At 36.5% G+C, this 26,821-nt stretch overlaps 1 protein-coding gene across 4 annotated transcripts; it reads left to right on the top strand.

The window, feature by feature from the left end:
* Nucleotides 1-684: 684 nt before the first annotated feature.
* LOC113498576 (kazrin) lies at nucleotides 685-25,340 on the top strand. 4 transcript variants are annotated; one of them, XM_026878633.1, is made up of 18 exons: nucleotides 685-1,057; nucleotides 1,598-1,849; nucleotides 3,907-4,028; nucleotides 4,910-5,075; nucleotides 8,233-8,360; nucleotides 9,789-9,965; nucleotides 11,092-11,236; nucleotides 11,596-11,733; nucleotides 16,990-17,080; nucleotides 18,602-18,792; nucleotides 19,312-19,502; nucleotides 20,592-20,801; nucleotides 20,877-21,035; nucleotides 21,502-21,625; nucleotides 21,718-21,862; nucleotides 24,065-24,176; nucleotides 24,317-24,615; nucleotides 24,920-25,340. In XM_026878633.1, the coding sequence occupies exons 1-18, from the start codon at nucleotides 802-804 to the stop codon at nucleotides 25,062-25,064; spliced, it is 3,051 nt and encodes a 1,016-aa protein (XP_026734434.1). In that variant the 5' UTR covers nucleotides 685-801; the 3' UTR covers nucleotides 25,065-25,340. The 4 variants fall into 4 exon arrangements, with proteins under 4 accessions (XP_026734434.1, XP_026734433.1, XP_026734435.1 ...); XM_026878632.1 differs by having other exon boundaries at nucleotides 19,300-19,502; XM_026878634.1 differs by lacking the exons at nucleotides 24,065-24,176; nucleotides 24,317-24,615; nucleotides 24,920-25,340 and adding an exon at nucleotides 22,355-23,249 and having other exon boundaries at nucleotides 19,300-19,502.
* Nucleotides 25,341-26,821: the final 1,481 nt, after the last annotated feature.

Raw genomic sequence — 26,821 nt, 5'->3', positions numbered from 1 at the left:
CCCCAAGTCGAGACGAACAGACTTAAACGACAATTACATCAACGGTCGCAGGTGAATTAACTTAGATAGGGGGTCTTCTTAGATTAATAGCTTCAGATGGAGCTACGGCGGATCGCCGAAATACATTACTATAGTTTTGTTACATTGCTTCATTAATATTCTAGTTCTAGTTTAGAACTTTAAACATATTCATTATTAATTGCTTTACACTTTGATTGGCTCAAGTGGATATTTGTCTTCAATTCGTGTAAAAACGAAGTCTGCTTATTCAGATCAATATAAGACCAAATATGATTCTTAGGAACGTGTATCTACGTAAATACCTACAGGTTTATTACCTGTAGCTATTTATATCGATATTTCGTTATAGGAATCGCTAGCGGTGAACATGTAAATGCCAGATAATTGAAGCACAAATCAAGTAATTGATTGAACCAATTAGTCACACAATTGATAGCCACGTTAATTATTATGTAGTTTGTATGCAAAATAGATTACACGAATATGTGTTTCTGAATGATGTCATTCTGTTGCACTAGATAAACAAATGAATATTTAAGCTCAGTTTTAGGGAATTCAATAAACATGTGCTTTGATATGTTAGACTTGGATTAGACAATTCTGAAGTCACCTGTATTTTGCTGAAATTAAGCGAAAATGTTTTAAATATCACATTTTTTTCACGACAAAGAATACATAAACATTTCGTACGTATTTTTCTTATACGTTATACACAATCATGCTATAGGTTTTCAAACAACCAGTTACAAAACTTTTGATATACAGGCGAAACTCCGCAAGATGGTCGACGAGCAAGTGTCAGTGGGGTCCCGTGTCGATGCAGACGCGGACCCAGAGCCAGCTGACCCGCTCATCACACCGGCCAGCTCAGCTCTCGAGAGACCAGAGCTAGACCGACCCGTGCCCCCCGAACGACGTCTGCTCATCGGGACGCTTGACAAGCCCCGCAATGGAGCCCTGAATGTTGATAAAGAAGGGACGCTGAACAGAGCTACGAGGCTATCCATCAGAAATGGGAAGGATAACCCCTTTATAGGTAAATTTCCCCAAATATATAGAAGTAAACAATTATTTTAGGTTCATGACAAATTTTTGACAAAAACCTAACTTTAATGGTAAAAAAAGTACTAAAATCCGAACTTTTATAATTCAATACTGTCGAAATAACTAAACTTTTATATTTGCCTAAACTTATAAGACAAACCTACCTCGAGGAAACACGCAAGTATTTCTAAAATACCGAATCTGACACAAAAAAGGCCGTTCGTAAACACATTTATGTACCGAGTCTGGTCCCTAAAGTATTTCGGAGACTGTTTCACAGACAATTTATTATCAGGTAGTCAACCCAACCGGACAATTTCATATATTTTATCGTTGTAAATTTCGACTCTGCGGTCTTATCGCCTACCTTTTCGGATGCTCGCGGTTACTTGTAACGATTGCTATCATTTCAAGCGAGCCTTATGATACTCTTGTCTTTTATTTATGACAGTAATATTTTTGGTAGATATTGATTGTAGCCGTACAATATATACGTTACAGTTAAGATAAGTAATAGGACTTTTATTTTTAGATGATGACAATAAAGAAAACCAGGCCAATGGCAAGATTGAGTCTCCGGTGAAGTGGTCAACACAGAATGGTAGTGACAGTGGAACGTATGCTGAAATCGGCAATGGGGCGAACAGCAATACTAGTGAACGGAACATTCTGGATCCAGCAGACAGTTCTGAAGAGGAGGTTCCATTGCCCGATGCCACGTCACCGGGGAGAAGCAGCGATGGTCCCGAACCAAGAGCCGATATCACCGCCACTCTTGATGGAGGTATTTATAATCCATATTTATCTCATTTAGAGACCAAAATATCATAGAATTATTCAACAAAAGTATAGAAGGAGAATCGATTGCTGGCACAACAAAAAAAGTCCCATTACCAAACTACGTTTATACAAATTGTTTATGAAATAACACAATAGCTGAATGCGGAAAGGAAACTCGGCAGCCCGAGTTTATCTTAAGAGTCTGTAATCCAAGAGATAATAGTTCGTAACTAGTGGAGACGGCATGTTTGTTTTCCTGATGAAGTAAGTTAGACTTAGTTAGAAATTCTTCATAGATGCTCCTACAAGCTGAGAATGTTATGAACATCGTTCTACACGGTGTTAGACTACAAATGTTGAATACATTTATATTCCCCGCACATTATTAAGCTTACTCGTGCTTCATAGTTACCGTTTAGGTCTTAACCATCGTATATGTACCTATGTAATACCGTATGAAGCTATATATTCACTTTAATAAACCAACTTCGATGCGACGAGACTTATTTTATCAAAGTACAAAAGAACAACGTTAACTCCGTCCTCTTTGTGCTAAAGCCTAAAAGCTCTCCCATGCAAAATCTGTTTCAGTCAATTTATTAAAAGCGGCTGAGCGCAAGTGCAACTAAATTAATATTTTCCTCAACTAAAGAGATGACACGAACTGTGTTGTGAAAACATCCATATAATGTGTGGTTCGGCCCTCTGTGGAATATCTCCGTTGCTAATGAGCGAGCAGCCTTGGGGAATAAGCTCATTTGCCAACTAACTGCACTCTGCAGCCAAGAAAGAAACTTTCCGCCTGATGTCGCAATTTATCATTTAATTCTTTCCTCAATATTTTTTAATTAGTGGCCAGCTATTTAAGTTCCGTAAGTACTTTTAATGTGAACTTAAATTAGATTCCAAAAGGACTATATTTGGCCAGAATCAAAATCTTATGGTAATAATACAGGCAGTCGTGTGGTAACTTGCGCATTCATCCGTAACAATTGATCCCGGAGACAATTGTGCAATGCTTCACCGTATTGACTTATCAGAGCAAGCAGGATAATAGGATCATTGTGCGACGAAGCATAATTTATCTGCAATCTGTCTGTATTTGTTCGCGATAGAGCTGGCGCTCGGCGACCAATTTGCCACTGCTCCATTTGTTACTAATCCTCCAGCTTATTATTTCTTTTGCTCCGCATTCGAGCCCGAGTCTCGTACGTTTATTAATGTGAAGCTAGATCCCGACATTTTCTCACTCCATTTGTTTAGTAGTATTAGAGATAGTCTGGAGAAGAATAATTACTTATTGGAAGGCGTTATTTTCCGGGAGTCAATACGTCTCTTTAGGAGTGATGGCACAATAAAGTAGGCGTCGCGCACACCTGCCGGCCGCCGTGCCATGACGCGTGTTACATGCGAGCAATCGATTTGTCTGGACCGGCTACAGTCGCGGCTTTCGTGACTCGGGAAACTTTAACGTTATTACAACGTTTACGTCGCCATAACCAATTCCATTTATATGGCTGTGGCACCACCGTACTTTACAAAACTTTTCATATTATAGTACGACAGCTAATAATGAGGGTAACAATGTGAGCCCTTGAACACCGAGCAAGTATTCAACTTTGTGGAAATAGGGCTATAAACATGGCAATGATATCAAATGAATGAATTAGAATTAGGGCGCGAGTTGTCACAGCAAATATTAAAAAAATGTAACAAGTAAATTCTTCCGAGTATAATCAAAGATGTAAATACGAACACGCATGAAAGTAATTAAATAGTTTGGTATAAATTAAACAAACAATGAGGCGTTAATTAACTCACTTCCGGTCGTTAATCTGCGAATGGTATTATATTTCTCCAAAAATTTACGAAATAATTTAAATAGGGACGTTGAATTATTTAATAGGTTAATTTCAGGTGAATTATGTTGAAAAAATACTTAAGTGGCTTTTATTGCCCACAATAAATGTTAACTTTTCAAAAAATCGAGGATTATTTTTTCCTCTGAGTGCATGTGATTTCTGTTTGCCTTTTTCCTAGATATGTTTTTTTGTGGTGTAGAAGCGGCGTCCCCTGGCGGGAGATCGGACCGATCGCGCCAGGAGGAGATCCCCGCGTCCCCGGGGATGCTCACCGCAGCACAAGTGGCCCGGAGGCTAAGGATGGAAAATGAAAGATTACAAGTAAGTAAATCTATAAATAAAATGCCAGTATTCCCTTCTGTCATCCATTTGTAATAACTTAGTAGTTATTAAAATCTGTCTTGTCGCTGATGTTAAAGACTTTTTAATGTTTTAAGCTGAAAGAATATCCAAAGCCATCTTAAACATTACTAGCGAAAGTCTTCGGTACTGTGCTAATTTTTTCAATTATATCAGAACACATCTATCAACCCGCCTTCTCCTAAATCTTGCTATAATTATTTAAAGCATTTAGGGCAACATGTACAGAACATAAACCCCCCAATGGAAGCAATGACCACTTCGGCCAGTTACGTAATGTTACTTTGATAGCAAGTCATTAGGATGCTACCACCATCCAAGGTCACATTTTTTACCTAACCTTTTTCCAGTCGACCTGACGTAGACCGATGTTAAATAAGATACCGTCAGTTTATTACTTTCTCGATGGACCTTTGGGAAGTCGATTTCGTTAATACATAACTATTTCATGGTATTCGGTATAAGTAGTACGTGAGTTAGTTACATAATCACTTATGTTATTGCTTTCTGAAAATGAGGCTCGAGTAATGAGGATCTTTAACGCTGATAGCACATACTAATGGTATCCGGTTTTCATTTCCTTGTACAAATGCAGTCTGTTTATCTTAGTAATGGATTTTATATGGGGTTTTAGATATATATCTGCCACTGTAGAGAATATTCTGATCGTAATAGTGATACTTAAAATAATAGCTAAGTTTAGTTTTTGTATGTATTTTAAACCTAATTATTTAAATCCTAAGGTTAAAGGGTGTAAATCAAATCAGTTTGAAAGGGAATTTTATTAAGGAATATGTCATAAGGAAGGAATCTTTCATCATCAATTATGTTTTGTTATGCAGGCCGAGTTGACTCGAGTGCGGCGTCTGCTGGTGGCTGCCGCAGAACGTGGTGAGGCTGGCAGCGCCCTCCTGGAGCGAGCCAAGTCTGAAGGGACACAGGACGGTCCTCAACTGGACCCTCAACTGCTTGAGAAGGAACTACTGCTCGCCAGAGAAGCTGTTAATTGTGAGTAGTTTTACTTCTACATTATTCTATTTTATCCTATTCCGTCAGGTGACAGAACACCAAGCAATAGAACTGAAACCAGTTTAGAAACAAGAACTGAATGACACTTCATCAAAAATGCGGAAATCAAGTTTGGATATATAGGAATTAGTTTATATAACTGTATCTTCTTTGAGTAAGTTAAGGGAGGTTTGCAATTATTTATTGATGATGTGCTTTAATTCACTATAATACCTAGGATTATATTTTAGCATCGCTCTACAGCTAATCCTCTAGCAAAGCTAGAGCCTCTAGCTAATATAATATCTAGACCTTTTTGAAGCTCCAAATGGCCCAGTTTATATCGAAATAACTTTGCTAAAGAAAGTAATAACAGCATTTAAGTACCCATTTTATTTTATTGCATTTGTTTGCTAAAGACATTAATACTGCTTTCATATTTAACTAAGCGATAACATTTAAAACTGCAGTTTGATCTGAAATACGGATTAGTGATTAAATTGTCGTTATGAGTATTAAAAGTGTCGAGTCACGAGAAGTTTCAACTGTTAAAATTTAATTTAATTTGTGTAGCTTTAATAAGAATTGATTTTATGAAGTTGTTGATAGAAATTCTTTCTTATATTTGGGTTCCAAACTCAAAGAGTTAAAGCGGAACCTTATATCTACGACGTTATTTGCTCGTACCAAGCTGGATCTCACGTACCGAGTGAGCTAGTTAGTTGATTTTTAATCATTGATGAATTATAGATAATAACTGCAGAATTATACGTAAAAAACAAGATTACGCAGCGATTTATCTTGTAAATAATAGATAGTCCCATATTTTTAGTTTTTAGTCAATTGGTACCTAACTGTTTTATATCTGTTTCACAAGATCCAATACTCAGGCATATAATTAAAAACACATCTGGAAAGATATCAAGCTATCTTGATGGCTCGAAATGTTAATAATAAGAACCATTTTCAATAAATAGGCGGGTAATACTTTCCAAGCAGGAAACCAAACTCTCAACCTTTATCTCAGAAAGCCAGCCGCCTCAACTGCACTAATCGGATCTCACGCCGAAAACGTGATAATTTTAATAAATCGAGAACTCACTAACAGTGGTTTTATCACAATAAGCCGATTCGATCCTACGAAAGTGGCCAATTTGTTGAGTGCCAGCGTGATACCGGAGACGCGTGGAGTGAGCCGACATTTTGATAAACTATACTCATAATATTTCGTAAGGTAGGTTCCTTAGGCAGAAATTGGTGTGCGGGTCACGTCCCTTTTAGGGTGGTCTTGTAACTTGGGCTGACATTTTCACTAATGTCATTAAAGTGACGAAAGTTAGGCTTGCTTTGGCCGCGTATGTTTAAGCAGCTGAGATCTGATGCGTCCGTCCGTTGTGTGTAAGTTTAACTTGATTTAGTTAATTTGGTCGGTCTTACTACTTTACTGTTGGCTATCCGAGCTGAAAGCTGAAAATAAATAATCTCTTATAAATTAAACTTCATGACTTTCATATTTATTTTTATTACTGACGTATTGTACGATTTACAGTAATGACTCTACAATATTAATTCACGCTTTCAAAGAAAACCTAATTGGAAAAAGTCTGAGCTACTTTAAAACGATTAATATTACTTAAAATAATTTATTCTGAAACTTTTTAACGAGGTAGCCTTCAAGTTTGACCAATTTATCTAAGTTGGGGCAGACTTTCAAGTCTTACTCAGTTTATTACACACGCCATATCGGATTTCCATTACCCTCATTTTCCGTACCCCATAATCGAATAAGTAGGTCACTATTCTAATAATATTAATGTATTTTATACGTTTAACTACTTCAAAATCTAGAAAAATATATAATTACGGTAATTTTTCTATATATTCGTTTTATGGGTACGCCTAATATTAGTATGACATGACTCTACCTAAATATGTATTTTTAGTACTGATTTTGGTGTTAGTATTGAAGTTCGATATGTTATGATAAGTACAATCATTATCATTATTTTCAAGGCCTAGACTCACTGCCCCTATGTCGTTAGTGATCGATACGTTACGCAAAATAATGAAGTCATGTTTCAGCCGTTTTATCGGCTAAACAACTCCAATACTTTGAAACGGCTGACCATGTTATTTTTAATAAATCCTTTAATAAATACTCTAATTCCAAAATAACTTGAACAATTTATGACCGATTCGCCTCTTTAATGAAGCATCTTTATGGTCAGAGTGGATTAGTATCCGAGTTTTAAACATTAGATAACTTGCTGTAACATTTCATTAGCATATGTCAAGCACCCAAGCACATAATATGTATCTAACCAAAATACCCTTGTGTTAAACCAATATTTGGGTACCACATCTACACAAACAATTTTCATGTTTACATTAAACGATGTTATGTTAGACAGAATCGATGAAACCACAATCAAAGGGCTGTTTGCTGCTTACGCTCAACCACACTGATACCGCGCTAATCTATAGCCTCCCTTATCCAACATGTAAATGGTATTACGTCATACCCAACTCAAACATCAAACGTAACTACACCTACTCCATATTCCCTAAAGTACAAAAGTTCAAAAAATCATGAACTTTATGATTGCCAATAAAATCTGAGCCCGGAACCAAAATCCAATTTCCAAACTTCCAAAGTGATGGCAATCGTCAAAACGATCGACAAGTCTCCAGTGAAGCTTGCAGGCACGGTAAAATGTAGATCAATCTCGGATGCGTTTTATTTTCGTATCAAACGTTGGGAACGTACGAATGTCCGAGTTGAGATGTACATACGGAATACATCGACAAAGGACACTTTCCAAAGCGAGCAGGCGTCGCCGCACTCAAAGAGTTTGCATCACTCGGGATTTAGATCTCTGCCTCACGTACCACACACTGTAGGCTTATCGAATAGACACACCTACATCTTTCCGATTAATATCATTTTTATCGATACACATTTTTATTAACTATAAAATATTTACCTGCGGTACTTTTTATATCAGACTAAAATATATCTTATATCATTTACTTGATTGAGGTAAAACTGTTGCAAAGATGAATATTGCAAAAAAAAACGAATGTCGTCCTTTTACAAACACCTACTTCCCGGATCACTATTTACTTTGTTCGAAATATAATAAAGATTTTGTTTCAGCTCTGAAAGCGGACAAAAAGAGGCTAAAAGCCGAGAAATTTGATTTACTAAACCAAATGAAACAACTCTACGCCACGCTTGAAGATAAAGAGAAAGAGCTTCGCGATTTCATCAGGAACTATGAACAGGTTTGTAATTGTTTTAGGTATGGACGAAAACTGTGCAAAAGAATGATAGTATTTTGTAGGAGCGAATTTGTTATTTATTATTATTACGGTTGACCAAGAGAATGGTTTGGCCCCTATAGTTTTAAAATCATAGGCACGTCATAGATCAGCAGAGAAGTTTTTCCTAAATATTCAAACAGCGGCCAATGTCAATTATTCGCTATATTATTCATATGTTATCAAAGTTGACCATTCTCTTGGCCTAATTAATACCGAGAATCTCTCTACAGTCTCTAATTAGTATGTATTACGATACTTTTTGCAGTATCCAATACAAGTGGAATGAAAATATTAAACAAATAAAATGAAAAGCTTGACTACGATCATAAGCCGAGATCATAATCGCGATAGTTTGCTTACAAAAGGAACCGCAAAACGAAAACTCTCGTCGAGTTTCATATCGAAAACCGCTTAACACATCCACATAGCCATATAAACGTTCATGATTAACGGTATTAAAGTTCGCCTTTTGTTCTGTTGAGCGAAACCATACAAACGCGGTCAGTCAATTTATTATTTGATATCGTCTGATCTAGTGTTGTCCGAGCTCATTATGCCCGGATAATATGCATTACACGAAACTTTCCTAATTTTGGTGCAAGCTAATAGAATTTTGCATATACGATAACTTATCTGTGAATGCTCTACAATATGAGTTATTAGTGCCAGGTTCTCGGGTATAATAAATTATGATGAGATTACGGCAGAGTTGAGGTTATGTTTTTAATTCATTAAAGCCATTTAGATATTAATTGCTACAGTAGGAAACTTGAAGCGAATTTCTCAAATAAAAAAAAGTTAAATAATATGATATTTTATGTCATTATTATTATTTGTTTTGCAATAGTGGTATTTTAGGCAACTAATTACATACTTAACTGAGATAGAATGGAGATGATAAACGACGGAGACCCGGCTAATTGCTGTAACAGAATTGCTAAAATTCCACGGAAATTGAATCTTACCAAAACCGAGGAGAAAGTTCAACATTAAAATCAGTTATTTTTAACCTTTTTTCCAGCAAATATTATCAGATTGAAGTATTGCTCACTTTTCGGAGTAATTTTTACATCCTCTCGTGCTTTTTCTTTTACTCCTTTACTTTTTGGTTTTACTTCTGCATTTTTCTACATGCATCCGTCTAACTTCCCCTTCGGCGAAATTTTTTGAGGTTTTTATGCACAAGGTAAAATCAGGACTCTATTATTAAGGTGCAAGTGTCCGTTTAATCTTCCATCACTAGGAGCCGTAACAACTATTATTACCTATAATAACAAATGATCAAAAGTAAAAGCGACTTTAGCTCGATTGATATGGTGACAAAAAAATTATATGTCACCGATTTGTTAAGCTTATTTGTATCCCATGTAAAATGGTTGTCTGGAATAGATGCGTTCCCGTGGCGGCGCATCATCTGCGTTGGGCGCCGAACGTGCCGAACGAGAGCGCGAGCGCGCGGCGCTGCTGCGGCACGCGCGCGACGAGGCCGAGCGCTCGCTGCAGCTGGCCGCCGCGCTCAGCGCCCGCGACACGCAGCTGCGACACGCCAGGGAACAACTGTTTGAGGTAGGACCCTTAAACTTACAGGTACTTCACCAGCGACCGACGACATATAGGATATTCTCTTACTTTATTTCGTCACAGATTTATGCCTTTAAGTATCGCGTAGGCATTGTTAACTGGCCACCTTGGATGAATTTGTAAAGCTTATCGTTATTTTTTTATGTGTCTTTGTAAAAACTAGTTTAAAAGGTAAAGGTGTGATATAAGTTTTAGCTAAGATTTTTTCAGAATATGCTAGATAGAGTTTTATGATCTCTTTGCCCTATTACCGTCTATTTATTTAACTTAAAGCGTTCTCTCAATCTCCGTGTTGATTTTCAATCTTTATGAACTCACAGAGGATTGAAATTCGCGATACATCTGAATTCGAGACCGGTTGAAATGAAATCAATATTTACGAAATTATCTTTGACGGACAACTCACTGATGAAGTTATTAAGCAAATAACAAATAAACTTTTATCGACAGTTCAGTGCTATGATGAATAGGTCCGGAGTGCGCGCGCATACCATCCATCATTCGGCCGTGTTAATTACCATTTCAAATTGCTCCCTCTGATCTAAATTGCGTGGAAAATTAAACACAACTGTTTCCTCGAGTTAGTGCGGCAGTCGCTTGTTATTACGCGATTTTCCGTTATGTATAATCCGGATATTAACCTGTGACCGCGGAACGTTCGATACCATTACGTTGATGCGGGCTCACTTCGGGACATCCCATTCGAGCAGACAAATCCTGTCCAAATTAAAGCCCCAATCGAAATTAATTGGGGCATTAAAAGGGTGTTCGATAGAGGTATAACTGTAATCGTGTTGTATATGTGTTGTCGTGTTTGTCGGACCTTCGGTACTCGTGGGTATCGTGAGAGATGATTGTGGTAGCATTTCGGCAAATGGGCTTCGAATTTCGGAAAGAGATTACAAACTTACAAACGCAATCTAAACTTAGATTAAATAACCTTGAGACAGATTAAACAAAGCATTGTTACGAACAAATTGTTAGAGCAGGCTCATTACAAAACAGTACGTATTGGCAATTTCATAACAGCTAATAAGAATAAGACTCAATGCAAAATATACCTATAGACACAACAAATAAGACACATATCAATTAATACGTATTCATACAGGCAAGGCGCCAGCTCCAAGCTGCAGGGTGCCTCTCAGAAGGCGAAAGTGTGGCCTCTTTGGGCATGGGGCCGCCAATGATGTTAGGCGGACCGTCAGGGCTGATTGGGGATAGAGGTAGCTGCAGCGCTGACTCTGGTGTTCGAGGTATGTAGCATTGTAGCTCCTTATGTAACATTACTTGTTTTATGGTTTTCATGACTTGAGATAAGGTGTATCAGGAGTATTTGTTTATGAAACGGGCAAAGACATATTAAGAGTAAAATATTATGATTAGTCACACAATTATTTGGCTAATAAGATCAGATTTTTTTTTAAATATTATTATAATTTCAGGTTTTTGAAAGTCACAAATAAAAGAAAATGGCACAACTTGATTTTTAGAAAAAACTATTCAATAACAATGTAGTCTTTTGGATTTTAAAGGAGTTCGTTTTAACTTAGAGAGTGGTAATAGAGAAGTGCACGAGTATTTGGAGCTAACTGGCAATATAATTGTCCATCAGGCAGCAGCGATGGTGGCGCCACTTCGGTGTGCGGTGGCAACCTATCCGACTCCACAGCTGAGGGCGCACCACCCACACTTGACGCATACGACACTGATGCCGCTTCTCTCGTGTCTTCCGCACATCACATCTACCAACGTAAGTAATTTTTATTCAGCCTACAGCGTTCCACTGCTGGGCAAAGATTTCTCCCAAATCCATCTACGATTCCCGTGTTTCAGAGTAAGTGGGCTTTCGTAAGTTACCGTATACTAATATCATTTGCAATGGTCTCACTGGGCAGGATTCTTGGTCCACTTTTTAGGATCACGTATTTTAGTTAAGGAATCTATAGAATAGATGGGAGAAAGAAAAAGACTGTTAGCGTTGGTAAAAGGCCCCTCTAGCCTCTTTGTATGTAAAAGAAAAATAGAAAAATATGTTAAGCAATATGCATTGAGCAATTAAGTTGCTTCAGACTATACTTGATCCTCAGGTATCTAGGGCTCTTATCGTTCATTCACCGTAACTCAAAGCGAAATACAATATTTTAATTAATTAAATCAATCATTAATTTTGCATATTAACATTGGTCAATATAATCAAATTAAAATTTTCATAATCAAATTAATGAGATGACTCATTCCCAATAATAACGAATTTCCATTCTTTAATGATGCAATAGTTGCGGGCAATTAACCTTTGAATAAATACATATACAAAGCATTTAATTTCGCGAACTGTTATTCGTTATTGAATTTTCATCGTTAACTTTTCCGAATCTTTTTTAATATCATTATATTCGCAACACTGTTGTAGTGATGTGAAATATGATTTCCATGATTCAATCGGAAAATAAAGCGGATTGCAACTCGTTCATGTTGAAAACAAGTATAGTGATAATTATAATAGCTGCTGTTTCAAATGAATTGTTTTATATTGTGCGTTTTATTTTAGTGACACTTTCGGAAAACTTCGTAGCGTAAACGTTACAAGTGCGTGGAAATATTGAATTTTAGAGACCTTTTTACGTAACTGAAGGTTCACTTTCATATCCAATTTAAGGAATAATGTGTTAGTAGTGCTTGAGTCTATGAACAAGACAAGCAATCTTCGTTACACAAAGTGGAAAAACCTCACTGGCAGAACAGGAAAATTCAATTCAAAATCAATTAAAATATACCATCAACAAAAAATATGAAATAGAAATCAATAAATCAATCTTTTTTAATATTATTACGAAAAGAGATCTTTAACCATACAAACAAGCTGCAACGTGTCAGAAACAGGAAAATATTTCAGTACATACAACCTTATTTTTATCAAAAGCACTAAAGCGCGAAATAATGAAACTGATACTTCCGCACGAGATACGAGTTTTTATTGGGTAGCAAAGTTTAATAACGTTGGAATCTAATTGTTTCATAGACCCGTGGAAACAAGCTGAGATAAACGACAGAAAACATTTCTATAACAAGTTTTTCTCGAACTTTTTGTGTCGGAATCATATTATTGTGTTCTTATTTATGTTTTTCAAGATAACTATAACAATAAATTGAACAAGTGACAGTTCATTTCTTTTGAACTTTTTGTAGTGTATAAAGAAGTGAGCAATGATGGGAAAAAAGGAAATAAGTTTGGTGTACAATTATTTAGGTTTTTATAATAACTATCGTGAGATTGATTCATTATTAAATGATGTACGGGGTAGCCCGACTAGTTTCGGACCCAACGGGTGTCCTTAGTCATGAGCAGACGCGGCGGGATCGCGAGTCGAACTGTATTTAGGTTTTATTGGAAAAACTGGGTATACCTAGTGGTAACTTTCTTTTGTGAAAATCTTGGTTTTTAATGTTTTTTTTGTATTCATTTCGTTTATCTATCCATATTATCAAATAAACTAGTATACATCGATGTTTCTCAGGTATTATTTATGACCTATTGTTTTTCATAGTACATAGTACTTCGTTATCAAAAGTTGATTGAATTAAAGCAGCGGTATATTACAGAGCAATATATTACTTCGATACACCTCATTTGTGACACAATACCAATTTGTACGAGCATAAATATTGTAAAGCCTGTGCTTGGCATTTGAAACTTTCATTCAATTAGAATTTAAAGTTCCCTTTTTTCATTCACTCTTTTCATAAAACCGAAACAAAAACGGTTTTTATTGCGCAAATATTGGAGTTTGCCGGTGCGGAAAATATTTTGTATAGCCGAGAGGATTTTTATTCTGAATGAATATCGGTAGTAATGGAAAAAGTAATTAACGAATATGTAAACTAGCTGCGGGATTAAGTGCTAACGTGAAAGTATTAACAGACGCTTTTATTATGATGTTTTATTACTCTTACTGAACTTGCCTTTTATTAAAATCCAACGTTTTAATAATTATTTACATACTGCTTAAATTTTGTTTAAAAGAACAAAGAAAATTTCCTCAAAGTGAATTTGAATGAAGTCTTTGCCCACCTGTGGTACTCATTAACTTTATTGCAAATCTTAAATCACTCCTTTTTCGCTGAAACCCCAAGTTATCAAGACCGCGTGCAGTGAACTAAATAAATAATATTTCAGAACCAGTGACCTTTTATAATACCTTCGCCCATGATAACAGGAATAGGCTTCCAAAATCATGAACACCATGTATTTTCATAAACATAAATGATTCCAAATTGTTTCGTATCGCTCTAATAGAGTCCAAATAGAATTTTAGAAGAAAATCGAATAAATACATCACAGTTTTGTTTCGCCTCGTGTACAACCATTCTTACTCATAACATCTTTATGCTAGCGTTAGAATGTGTGAGATATATAGGTTATTGTTACACTCGTAAAATATCTCTGAACAGCGTTATTGCTTTCACGATATCTAGGATCGTTAATATAAAACCTCATTTCGTTTCAAACGATCATTTCGTATTACATTCTAAGTTAGATATTGCGTTTTGTTATCACCACATATTTATCAAGTTTCCGGGACTCCATACCCAAAGCAAAAAACTCTGTCTGTCTGTCTGACACCAATAATACCGTACCGTAATAGCTGCATAGTTAACATTTTCACGATTTGATGGGCTTCCAATTTTATTTCCGTTTTTTGTCGCCTGTTTGTACGGAACCCTCAGTATCGGAATTCGTCACGCACTTAGACGTTTCTTTTTCATAAAATATTCTCTTGGTAGAACATCTTTCATGCATTGTTTAAGAACACAAGAATAAATCTCTTTTCAAAATCTTTCCACAAATTACAGTACCATATTCGAGTGCTAAAAGCATTACAAACACTGCTTTCGCACGCCTCAGCACTTACGAACATTTATTGACAATCCTTCTATAGATGCATCGAGACAGTTTTAGGCCCCGGTGACTATGAGCACTTTACTACAAGCCGCCTACAGCGTCATGTCGTACGCTGCTTCAAGCTGCTGATTATTATATACTCGTAGAGTGCCGATGACAAGTCAATATCCATTTGATGGATAGATAAAAAAATATCCGCGTATTTTTGTCTTTCTCTGAACGATAAAACTTTACGGAGAAATTCTTCTTTATAAATTAGGAGCTCGTGACGTATCGACTAACCAGTTTAATCATAGAAGTGATGCAGACGTTCTAGAACAACGAAAAATATGTACTGTATGTACCAGATATTATCAACTAAACTATCTTAAGAACATTGTTTAATCTCGCTTATAGCATGGAGGAAAAGAAACGCCCCTTGGATAAGTATACTTCGTGTTAAAATGTAACCATATAGACATAGCGAGAGGCCTCCAGAACTTATCTTTAGGAAGCGTGGTGACGCTGCGTGTATTTTTGGGTACCGTACTCGAAGGCAAAAAAACGGAATCCTTTTACTAAGGCGCGAAGAGACAACTCATATAACAACTACTTATATTAAAAATGAATTTCGTCTTCATATAACGGTTGGAACAGATATAGAAAGGGGTAACTATGTTTATCTTTCTTTGTTACTTGTACAGAACGTTCAGTGTTGCAAGTTCATCTATTACTTGACCACTTTTCTAGTACATCATGACGCGGCATACGCCGTGACGCTGTAGACAACCTATGACGCTTTTAAAGGATAAACACCGCCAGATAAAACCTTGAGTAGAACAAAGTAGTTTGTAAGCCTGTCTACATATAACATTAAAGTATTCAACGCGACAATATTCCCCGTGGTTACAGAGCGAGGATTGCCGCATTATCGATTCCTGTTTTATGGAGAGGACTTATATGACGCATGCTTTGTTGGTGCTGTAAAAATACGTGTCTGTGTAGGATGTTATGAAATGTGTAACGTATGTATCGGGAGCTTATGTGTTAAGTTTTATCATTAATTATAAGCAAAGGATGAAGCTATGGAGACTGGTACATGACCGATAATAACACGTAATAGAATTAACGTATGCTTAGTCGTAATATGTGGTGTGACTAATCTATACTAGTCTATACTAATATATAAAGCTGAGAAGTTTGTTTGTTTGTTTGTTTGAACTCGCTAATCTCAGGAACTACTGGTTCAAATTGAATCTGGTTCTGAATAGATCTTTCATCGAGGAAGGTTTTAGGCTATATAAAATCATGCTGCAACTAATAGGAGCGAAGATACAATGGAAAATGTGGAAAAAAACAGGAAAAATTATTCATCTTCGAGGGCTTCTGTTCAAAAATTCCTTTCTTATGTCTTCTAACCACGCGGACAAAGTCACGAGCAACAGCTAGTATCGATATAGAAAATTAACACTACAAGTTTTTCGTGCGTTATCACAATCCAGAAATGTTTTGCTTAGGTTTAAAAGGTACAAATTCATAACGTTCTAGCCTCCTAATGGAAGCCAAATGGTACAAGTGTGAGCATTACCCCCACTGGCAAATACATACGTCCTAATCAGCAGTAAAAGCTTTGAAAGCTACCGAGTGGACCGGAAGCTTTGAACTGCAATAAATAGGACACAGGAACATATTCAGCGCTGCTTTGTTCACTAAGTTGAGAACTCAAATATCAAGAATTTGTGGACAAAGTTGTGTGTGTGTGTTTTGAAACGTATTCGAATAATTTGAAAATTTTGTTTTGATGGTGAAATTTCAGAAGGGTTATGTTTCTTCCGACTTTACATTCTCATTACTTTCTTCATTAAATCTGTTTTTGTTATATTTCAATTAATACGCATTCGTGTAAACTAGTGTGTTTGTTAAATGTACATATTAGTTAGTCTTAGTAATAAAAGATTAGATTAAACAATGATAATGCAAACTCTCAACAGATCTTTTTCTTTAATCCTCCCTTTTCAGAGCTTCTACGTACTAACAAACAACACACTTATCCCAGACATACTACCTTTAAAAGTACCGTATTTACTACTTAATATTCGTAATTAATTAATCGTTTATCGTTATTAGTGAGTACGCCTCGTGACTGCAGCCCCACGCTGTCACCACACAACAGCGCGTCGCCCTTCACGCGGTCCATCGACGCGGGATCACTGTCAAGGTTTGTTATACCCTGTTTAACGGAATTAATTGTTTTGTGCATGTCTTTATTAACTATGACATAAGCTAATAATAAATTAAAGTTGTCTATTACCATTTTAGACTGCTGTCAAGCAGTTTGATAATAAATTAATGCGTGGAAAGGTAAATGCAAAAGTAGCAGTGTCGTATAAAGTTTAAGTTTACCAATATAAAATCAAGTTGTCGATTCTTAAGAATGGATGTTCTTAGAAAGTTAATCTTGATTCTTCTTTGATTTTCTTTTATTCTTGTCTTGTAGAAACGTGTTTTGTTTTTCAATTCGAAAATTGAAAAGTTTGTAACTCGCAAGTCTATAAAATATAATCTGAATACCACTGTACAAGTATTCCTTTGAATCATCGTAAAAAGTAATTAAGTATAATGCTTTAAGAAAAATCTGAAAGTTTGTTTAACGGCTAACTCATTTAACAATTATTTTTTATAACTGCTGCTAATGACAGTAAGAAAAGGTGCTAAACTTATTAATGTCTACAAAAAAAGTTTCATAATGGGAATATTTCGCACTTAAGTATTCGTTGAATTTCCAAATTTTTCAGCGTGCTTAATTTAAATTTCAACACTTACTTAATAGGGCTATCGTGAAGGGTGAGCATTCATTGTAATAGCCTAACGTCTAATAAGACACGACAGTGGAAATTTAAACGCCTATAAGAAAGCGACGATAACTCGGCATTACTTTATGGCTCTACTTTATTACTACGGGCGATATTATCGAATTTTGACAGTAAAATTTATCGCATATTACGCGACTCAGCAATAGACGTCGAAATTACACTTTTACCGAGATCATATTTTTCCTTTTCTGGAACTGTTCTGCCTATCTATAATTATCTTCCATCTCGCAATATTTTTCAACACCGCGCTGCATGAAAAAGCGGTCTGTAGATTAGGTGTCAAATGTAAATTGTCGTTTGAATGATTATAGAGAGCTTTCACCTGAGCCCGTAGTTTGTCGATGGGGAGGCTTTTACTACGTTTGCTTTTAATGGCTACATAAAGTATAGATAAAACGGCAACGCCGTTGTGTGACTACCTTTAAAACTTATATTTGTGGCGTTGCCGTGCCTGTGCTGTTTTCTTTGCTTTTATTATTGTAGATTTCAGGTTGGTGTTTCATGCATTTTTTACAACTTTTCCCCTTAACTTATGGAATGAACGTCCTGTCCAACTTTGGAAAATTTACTTTGGATAGTATCACCAAAAAAAAGGAAAATTATATCTTTTCATTAATAAAAATTAACCAGTTTGGAGGGTTTTGTGGCGATTATGCATAAATTTGTGCTTATCTTCAAGACATTCTACAAGACATATTCCGTCAATTTTGTTGAAGAATAGATCTTCAACAAAATTGGCGGAACATGTTCAGGTTTAGTCAGTAAGAGTCTAACACTACCCATTTCCTCACCCGAGGGAGTGGGTGTCCGAAAGGATCTTTTATATCTATCCATGTTTGTCCTCAATTGTTATATTCTTCGTCCAGATCGGTAGAACAGCTGTCAAGTCCAGGTGAGTGCGAAGCGGCTTTGCTGGGAGGCGTCCGCGGCCGCTCAAGTGCTGGAAGCAAGGGAGCTCGCGGCCGCGGCTCCGCTTGGGGATCCATCTCCCGCGTGTTCGCGCGCTCCCGACACCGCACCAAGTCTGGTAGTGCTGCCATTAGCGGACATGAGAGTGGTGAGTATGGGAAAGAGTAAGATTTGGGTTCAATTATTTGTGAAACGTTTTCAACCGACTTCAAACTGGAGAATGTTCTCAATTAGTGTATGTTTTTTATGTTTGAGACCTCAGAATCTCGGTCTCGATGAACCGATTATTTTTTCTGACTGTTATGCAATTTATTTTCAATAGCATAATAGTTATTTACAAAAGTTTCATCAAGTTTGGCTCAGCAGTTTTTGCTTGAAGTTGGTTGTGTTTTGTTTTTAAAAAAATTTGATTCTTCGATTTCGATCAACCCAAACGAAAAAAATATAATTTTCAAATTTCAGTAATAGTCAAATCTCTCCTAAATACAACAACATAGACAAGTTACATTCATGAGATCACTATGCTAATATCAAATCGAGGAGTCCAATTCCAACGTTTTCCAATTCGTAACTTCACTATCAAATCTGAACAATCCAGGTCCCCTATTTCCTACAAATACGCAGGTACAACAACATGGTTTGATGTTCAATATAGCTTGTTGTTCAGAGCCGATCTACTCGGGCACTGGTAGCACGGCGCGCGCTTGGTCCCCCCTAGGCAGTGAGGCGGCACTGCGCGAGGCCGCCTCACTCCCGCTGTCACGGTGGCGCGCGCCCGCCATCATCGCCTGGCTGGAGCTGGCTCTGGGCATGCCGCAGTACGCTGCTGCTGTCGCTGATAACGTCAAGAGTGGCAAGGTGAGACATGCAGGATATTGCGTTTCACTTTTTAGTAAAAGATAATAGAAGAGAGAAAGAGATGTATGAGGAAATGCAAGCAGGAGATGAATGGAAGGACATTTTTGGAAACATATTTAATATAAAACAAAAAGTGTTGACACATTTTTATGTCACCATCACCACTTAGACATAAAAGTATCCACCGCTAGACGAAACACCTAAATTTTTCTTCACCTCGCTCTTCACATTAACAGCTTGTTTTTTTTAATTGGCTTTGATTTATGTCTACTCGCATTTTGTTATTTGATTCTAACATGTATTGCACTATTATACACTAGCACAGTAAATGGTGTTTACTGTTTAGGACTATTACATGTTTTGCTACTATAATTAATTAAACTGTTTTTTACTTCATCTAAATTTTTTTGAAAAGGTTCAAATGAAGATCTAACACTCATTTAATTTCAAAAAGTGCCTTATTACATCAAAATTAGATCAAGACTAGGTTTAGGTCGAGATAGTAACACGTAATCATAAGACCTCTGAAGTATTTTACTGTATGAGGCTTCAGGCATTTAGCACAAATCGTATTAACCACTTACTCCATATGTTTAACAAGGCGGAAAATCCTATTTATGAATTATGTTACAAACAATTTATTCTGAAATAACATTAAAAAGTTTATCGTTGAACATTGAATCACATCCTGAAATCGACGTTTCCAATTCGGCCGGTCATAAGTCTTGATAAAAACGACAAGGATTATTTTTTCGTATGTAACGAGTGAAATAAAAAAGCCATTTTCATTACCCGCAAATCCATTCATTATTCGGAATGCGCTCATTTTATTAGATCTGTATGGTAATCAGGACCCAATACAAAACTCCCAGATAAATTCATCGGTGAATTTGCTTATTTATATGTTGATAACAATTTAAGAACTGATTCGTGGGGTATTTTTACTTGAAACGCAAATCACGATCGTAAAAGTTATTCATGTCGTGATCAGAATGGTTTGGTTCATCATGTCTTATTATTTGGTAGGGGATGTATGTAGAGCGAGAGACGCGCATTAAGCGTCAAATATTGTGTTCTGGTTGGTTCTAGATCCGTGCTTTGAATGGGCAGGTTCTGCTCGAGCTCTCAGACGCTGACTTGGAGGTGGGCCTGGGGATCTCGCAGCCGATGCACCGTAAGAAGCTTCGGCTCGCCATCGAAGAACGAAGGAGACCAGATCTCGTGAGGAACCCCAGCATAGGACAATTGACGCACGCTTGGGTCGCTGCTGAGTGGCTGCCAGATCTAGGACTGTCACAGGTCAGTCAAAAGTCTTTAGTATATAAGTGGCTAAAATAATGTTCTGGAATATTAACTTTTATTTTCCTCCAACAGTACGCAGAGTCATTTTTAGCGAACTTGGTGGATGCTCGCATGCTAGATACCATCAGTAAGAAAGAGCTGGAGAAATATCTGGGAGTGACTCGCAAGTTTCACCAAGCGTCCATAGTGCACGGCATCCATCTGCTCAGAATAATGAAGTATGATCGGCAGGTGCGTAAATTATATCAATTATGTCAACCCAACAACAAATTACTGAATATTTTTGTATTGTTAACCGTTAAATACTTTATCATTTTCATAGTATTGTCTCTCGAGACCATAAGGAAGATAGATCCCAGATAGGAAGACAATGACACAAAAGACACTCATCTAATTTACAAATTACGTGGCCCGAAAAAGAGAAAAACGTTTTCACGTCCCCTTCAATAAGCGGAGCGAGATAACGAAAAGCAAATGAGCGATTATCCAATGAGCTGGAACAAAATGTTCCGTCTTGGATTGCCGTGCCCCGTAATGTACACCCATTAATCATCGTGCACTCCGCTCCCTCCTGGTCGACACTTGGCTAAAAACCTGTTACATCACAGTTATTATTTCCCTTCCTATTCCCCACGTTATAAATTATCCTCGCAGATCAATCATCGTTACTTATTTACAACATCTTTGTTTGGTGTAGGCGTTAGCCGTCAGGCGACATCAGTGCGAGAACGTCGACGCTGATCCCCTAGTATGGACCAATCAGAGATTCATGCGATGGGCTCATAATATTGATTTAGGTGAATTTGCGGAAAATCTGAAAGGTATGTTTATATGGCTCACTTAGCTCACTTGGTCTGATAATATTAGTGCTAGTAGAGTGGATCGTCAAGTACCGGTAATCTTCTGACAACAGACAGTGGAGTGCACGGTGGGCTTGTAGTACTAGAGCCATCGTTCACCGGCGAGACAATGGCCACCGCTCTCGGTATACCTCCATCGAAGAGCATTATCCGAAGACACCTAGTGGCTGAATTCGATGCCCTCGTTATTCCAGCGAGGTAAGTAAACAACTCATTTATTTATGTGCCAATTCCGGAAAATATAATATTTGCACAAGACACCACGCTCGGTAAATATTCCATCGCATCAATCAACTTTCGAGTAAATATATTTCGTACCATTTGCATATGTATCTATGTAAATGTTATATTTTCTTAATATATTACATGATATGAATTATTTATTTACAATATATACCCTCCAATATATCTAGCAGTATGTTTGGTGACTATGAGCACTGTAATTTATTGAAGTTCTTAGTATCTCTCCCAATAGCATTGTTAAAATGAAAGAACCGATGTGAGTGCGACCGAGCGAAACGATGTTATGGTGAGATGCACAGTGCATGCACCCGACTGTATGAGTACTTACTGTAGCTGCCCCCTAGGCACAGTGGCATAGTGGCACTGAGCCGACACCCCCGTACGTGAGCCAGATGTAGTTGATTATAATGTAAGGTGCAATCCTGCAGGTATACGATATTTTGCCAGGTGGAAGAACTGCAAGTGGAGGCTGCCCGAGCATCCATGTTGTCCACAAAACAAAGATAAACCCACGAAAATCAAAAAACTCTCGTTTAAAAAATAAAAATAACTTGCTTCGGTGCCCAAACCTGTATCTATGTAAAATTTCCTGTATCAAAATGTTTGTAAATTCGCTATTTTTACACAAAATATTTTCTTTGCAAAAGAAAATTATGTATCTATCGACCGTCAAAACTCGCTCGTTTTTTGGAAACTTTTTTGATGGAAAACTTTACGAGCGGTAAAGACTGATAAGTTATCGTAGGGATCGTGGTTTGTAAGTAAAGAATATCAAAAAGTTGGAGCGATCGGACACCTTCACACTAATGTTATGTTTTACCTTCGCCTTCGTCAGTGTTAGATTCAATGTTGGACATTGTGACCCCCTAGAGTCCCGATCTTGCCGTAGATTAGATTCGTCGCGTTCATGTTTATTCGAGATTGATCAATTTGATAAACTAGTAAATGTATACAACTTAGTTGGTATTATAAAGATATAAGCATGTGATGCTCCGTAATGTTCATAGGGGGTAGTTCTTATCCCATTACCTGCATTCACTAAATTTAATAAAACAAGTTCGTTTCAATTTAATGACAATTTTTAAATAAATGTAATAATCGAAGATTTTAAAATCTTTACAATTGAATATTCATAGGTGTAAAGACGGAACCATTCACCATAGCTTTAGGATTATAACAATAATAGCATTTACTAATACTTACTGTAAGATAACTATGTTTTTGACTTGTATACATTCATACTGTAAAGTTGACAACATTGTATATTAGGTTCACCTGTAACGATATCAATTAAAATATAAATGTGAATAAATCCTGATGAAAACGATAAGCCTAAGGGACATCGAGTCAGTTTCTTTTTATTATCCATCACCCTAAACTTGGCGATCCTTGCATCGAGACAGAACGGTAACGACCATTTTATCGATACATCATGAATGCCTATCTGTCATCATCATTAGATCGCACTACATAACCGTCAGACTCTGTCCACTTTTCTCCTTCCTTGTAAAGTTCCATTTGTTTTAACAATAATAATTTCGATATTTTCCGACACGTGCATTTCGAGCTTGATGGATTTAGTTCTTACATTTATTATATTATTGTCCTTATTTTAATTCAAGCCTGCAAAGAAGAGTACTGACTAATTACCCTGAACTACTGACCCCTTACTAATATTTGCTTACTTACATGCAACAATTAGAACCAGTACTATTTTTTGTAACAATCCTTAAGTGTTTACTCGTGTAATTATTTTTATTTATATTCATATTCGTACACAATCAGCATGATTCGTATCATTTCCAGCAAAGTGCATCATGCTTTTGATGTCTATGCTAAATATTATTGAATTACATTCACTTTTTAAATGTCTCTGTAGCTTCAAGTGAAATTAAATTTGAATATTAAAATAATTGTGCGGTAATTTTCCTGCTAGGAAAATACAGTTAAAGTCCGACATTGCGACTCAAAAACATAATTTAAAATGAATTTGCATGTGAGCTTTTTGTGTTAGCGAATATTGAACACAACAATAAGTGCAAATTTGAGAGATTAAAGCAAATTTCTAAAGCAATTACCGCTCTGCCTGGCTTGATGTGTTCTCAAATTTGTGCTGGTTCTGTGGTGTAGTGAAATCATATCGTAATTGGTTTTCAGAAACTTGTTCGGTCACCAAATCAGGATGTTGGGTAGACCGTTCTCGAGGTCTGTTGCTACCGGGTTACCTGGTATAGATCTGAGTGGAGAATCCAGGAGGCATAGTTTGAGGGTGAGTTTCGTTACGTATTTAACTTCCATACAAAATTGCCATCGTACCTAACATTGAAAAAATATCAAAACAGTAAATACTAGCATACAAGTCACCACAAGCCAATCAAGCAACGCCATTTAATAGCCAATTAATTCCAGGGTTCAATAACCCGAGCTCTAGGGGTGCTCAAACCGAAACACGAGCGGACATCTCCATCTAGTTCGAGCGAGAGTTCAAGCGTGTTGAGTCTGACGCAGCCCTACCAGATCTCGTACTCGCCGCCGATAGCGGTCCGCACGCTGTCGCAGCTGAGCATGACGTACGCGCCGCCGCCGACACTGCAGGAGTACGAGCCGATATACACGCCGCTCAGCCTGTACTCCCAGTCCAGTGTGTCGACACGGGACAGCCTGCAGAGACTGAATGATATCAAGGAGAATTCTAGTATAACTCATAGGTTAGTAGTACATTGCTATTTGAAATTACCTTATAACGCGGTTAGCAACTTAGAGATTTTATTTGCATCTAGATTCAAAGATTTTGGTAGACCGAAAGATACATACTACTTTCAGACCAAAACTATGTATTTTAAATGAAATATGACACTTTATTGGTTTTTGACATTTTCATGTTTTAGCAATAAGTACATGGTAAAATTTTTGTAAGAGCACTATTTAATATTTAAAAATAAAATGATCTTGCTTAGGTATGATACCTATGAATGGTGTAAATGACCTAACAAAGAAAATTTTATCCCTCAGGTACGGACAAAAAGCGGACCAAGCTCACCGGGTGAGCTCCCCCTTGCCCGCCAAGTCAGCAGACGACGCCTTACTGAAGCAGAAGCGACATCGACGCGTTAAAAGCATCGGTGACATCAACGCCTGCACTAAAGCGCCAGTGTAAACCAAACACTACGTCAATTACGTTAAGAAGCCAATCACGTGGAAAAAGTGTCTCAGTTTGCGCAAAACTATTAATAAGATTTATCAAAATTACGAAATCCTTCTCATTGAAAACGGATTTTTATTTCTCACCACAGGCGACTAAATACTTTTCATTAATTAGAAAATACTTGAATGATTTCTGAGCGCGAACGACTGAGCGCCCTCGCAGCTTAGTTTTTTGACCTAAATAAATATGGAAATTGCGAAAAGTAGGATGCATTCAAATTATTCAAAAACCGACTAATATTAAATTGCTTTAAAACTTAATATTTATTCAGATTAACATCATTTGTGGCTCCAAACTATTTGGTGAGGCATTATCTCAGTCAACAACTCAAGCTAGTTACCTACTGAATTCAAACAAAGCTGAAAAACCTAAAATTTCGTATTCGTATTTCGTAGAACCAGTCACCTAAATGGCCAATCATCTAGCCAAAAATCTGCTGAATTCACCAGAACCGTGTCTAGATAAAAAGAAAACTGTCCATTTGTGACGTAGTTTTAAAATCACATCACATACTCTGGAACCGTTCCTATCGTTCCTGTGATTGGACTCAGAACGTGCCCTTTACCTTAAATGTTATTGGTTAGAGCATGTTCCCAAATTATATCCCGTTAGAGAAATGGTTAATTAAATTTTATTGCTCCCAATCCTGAGCGTAATGACGAATAGCGAATTGAATAAAATCAGAACGTTTGTACGTCGAAAAACGTAGTGAATATTTATCGAAAGATATCTTAGAAATTCATAATATTTTGCGAAATCTAATGGTTGTATTGGATGTAATTATTAAATAGGAAAAATTGGTATATTCACGTACCCCGTGAAAAATAAAGAAAATTATCTGATTAAAGTTGGTGTTGAAAAAAAAAACAGCTAAAATAGCAACATCATGGTAAGGACCAAACTAATATTTTTAATGGTTCAATCAATTTTAAGTGAAAATAGGCTTTTTGTTAGCTTTAACCGTATCGTTAATATAGAGGGAAGACCTATATCAATAATGTACCCAAAGTTTGTGCGAACGCAAATAACATTTTGTACAAAGGCGCATATCACTTACAAATGTATTTGTGTAAGCAAAATAGACTGAGTTTTATTAGATAAACATTTAATTGACTTATGGTATTCAGTATTACATTATACAGGATGGTAGTTTATGTGTAACTTTTTAAATGTTTATATTATTTATAAGTTTTCACAGCCGTTTCACTTACAATAAATCGATTATTTTTGCTCCTAAAAAGCAAAAATTCGAAATATTTTTAAGTGGGACGGAAAATGATATGTAATTCACAAACACGCTGTATTTAATTGCCGAACACTGTGATAAGGAAATACTCACGCATTTAATAAACCCAGAGCTTTTGACTTCGATATTTTATAAAAAGTACATTTAGACAATTTATACAATTACATAAATACATAGAAATTATAATAATTCATTCCCATCGAGCTTGAATCCTATACGTTTGATATTAATGTGTATTGAATTTTTGTTTCTCTTTTTTATTGTTTTGTATGTTTTTTATTGTTATGTGATTTTAATTTTGTGATATTTGAGTTACCAATGAATAGTCGTAAAAACTTTTAAATAAATAATAATGTGAAATGAGTTGTTGTTTTATTTAGTAAGTAATCATCACCTCTAACTTAGTAATACTTGAAATATTGACACATATCAGTCTTGGATCAGAAATATATATATTACAGTG

This window comes from Trichoplusia ni, chromosome 11 (assembly GCF_003590095.1).
Source record: "Trichoplusia ni isolate ovarian cell line Hi5 chromosome 11, tn1, whole genome shotgun sequence".
NCBI classification, from domain to species: Eukaryota; Metazoa; Arthropoda; class Insecta; order Lepidoptera; family Noctuidae; genus Trichoplusia; species Trichoplusia ni.
This window is presented reverse-complemented; position numbering and strand designations above follow the sequence as displayed.

What these genes read in the sequence shown, in the direction of transcription:
- LOC113498576 (XM_026878632.1), top strand. Translation starts at nt 802, where the DNA reads ATGGTCGACGAGCAAGTGTCAGTGGGGTCCCGTGTCGATGCAGACGCG. An exon ending in CACCGCCACTCTTGATGGAG is followed by an intron (nt 1,850 to 3,906) that starts GTATTTATAATC and finishes TTTGTGGTGTAG; the next exon opens with AAGCGGCGTCCCCTGGCGGG. An exon ending in CCAGGGAACAACTGTTTGAG is followed by an intron (nt 9,966 to 11,091) that starts GTAGGACCCTTA and finishes GTATTCATACAG; the next exon opens with GCAAGGCGCCAGCTCCAAGC.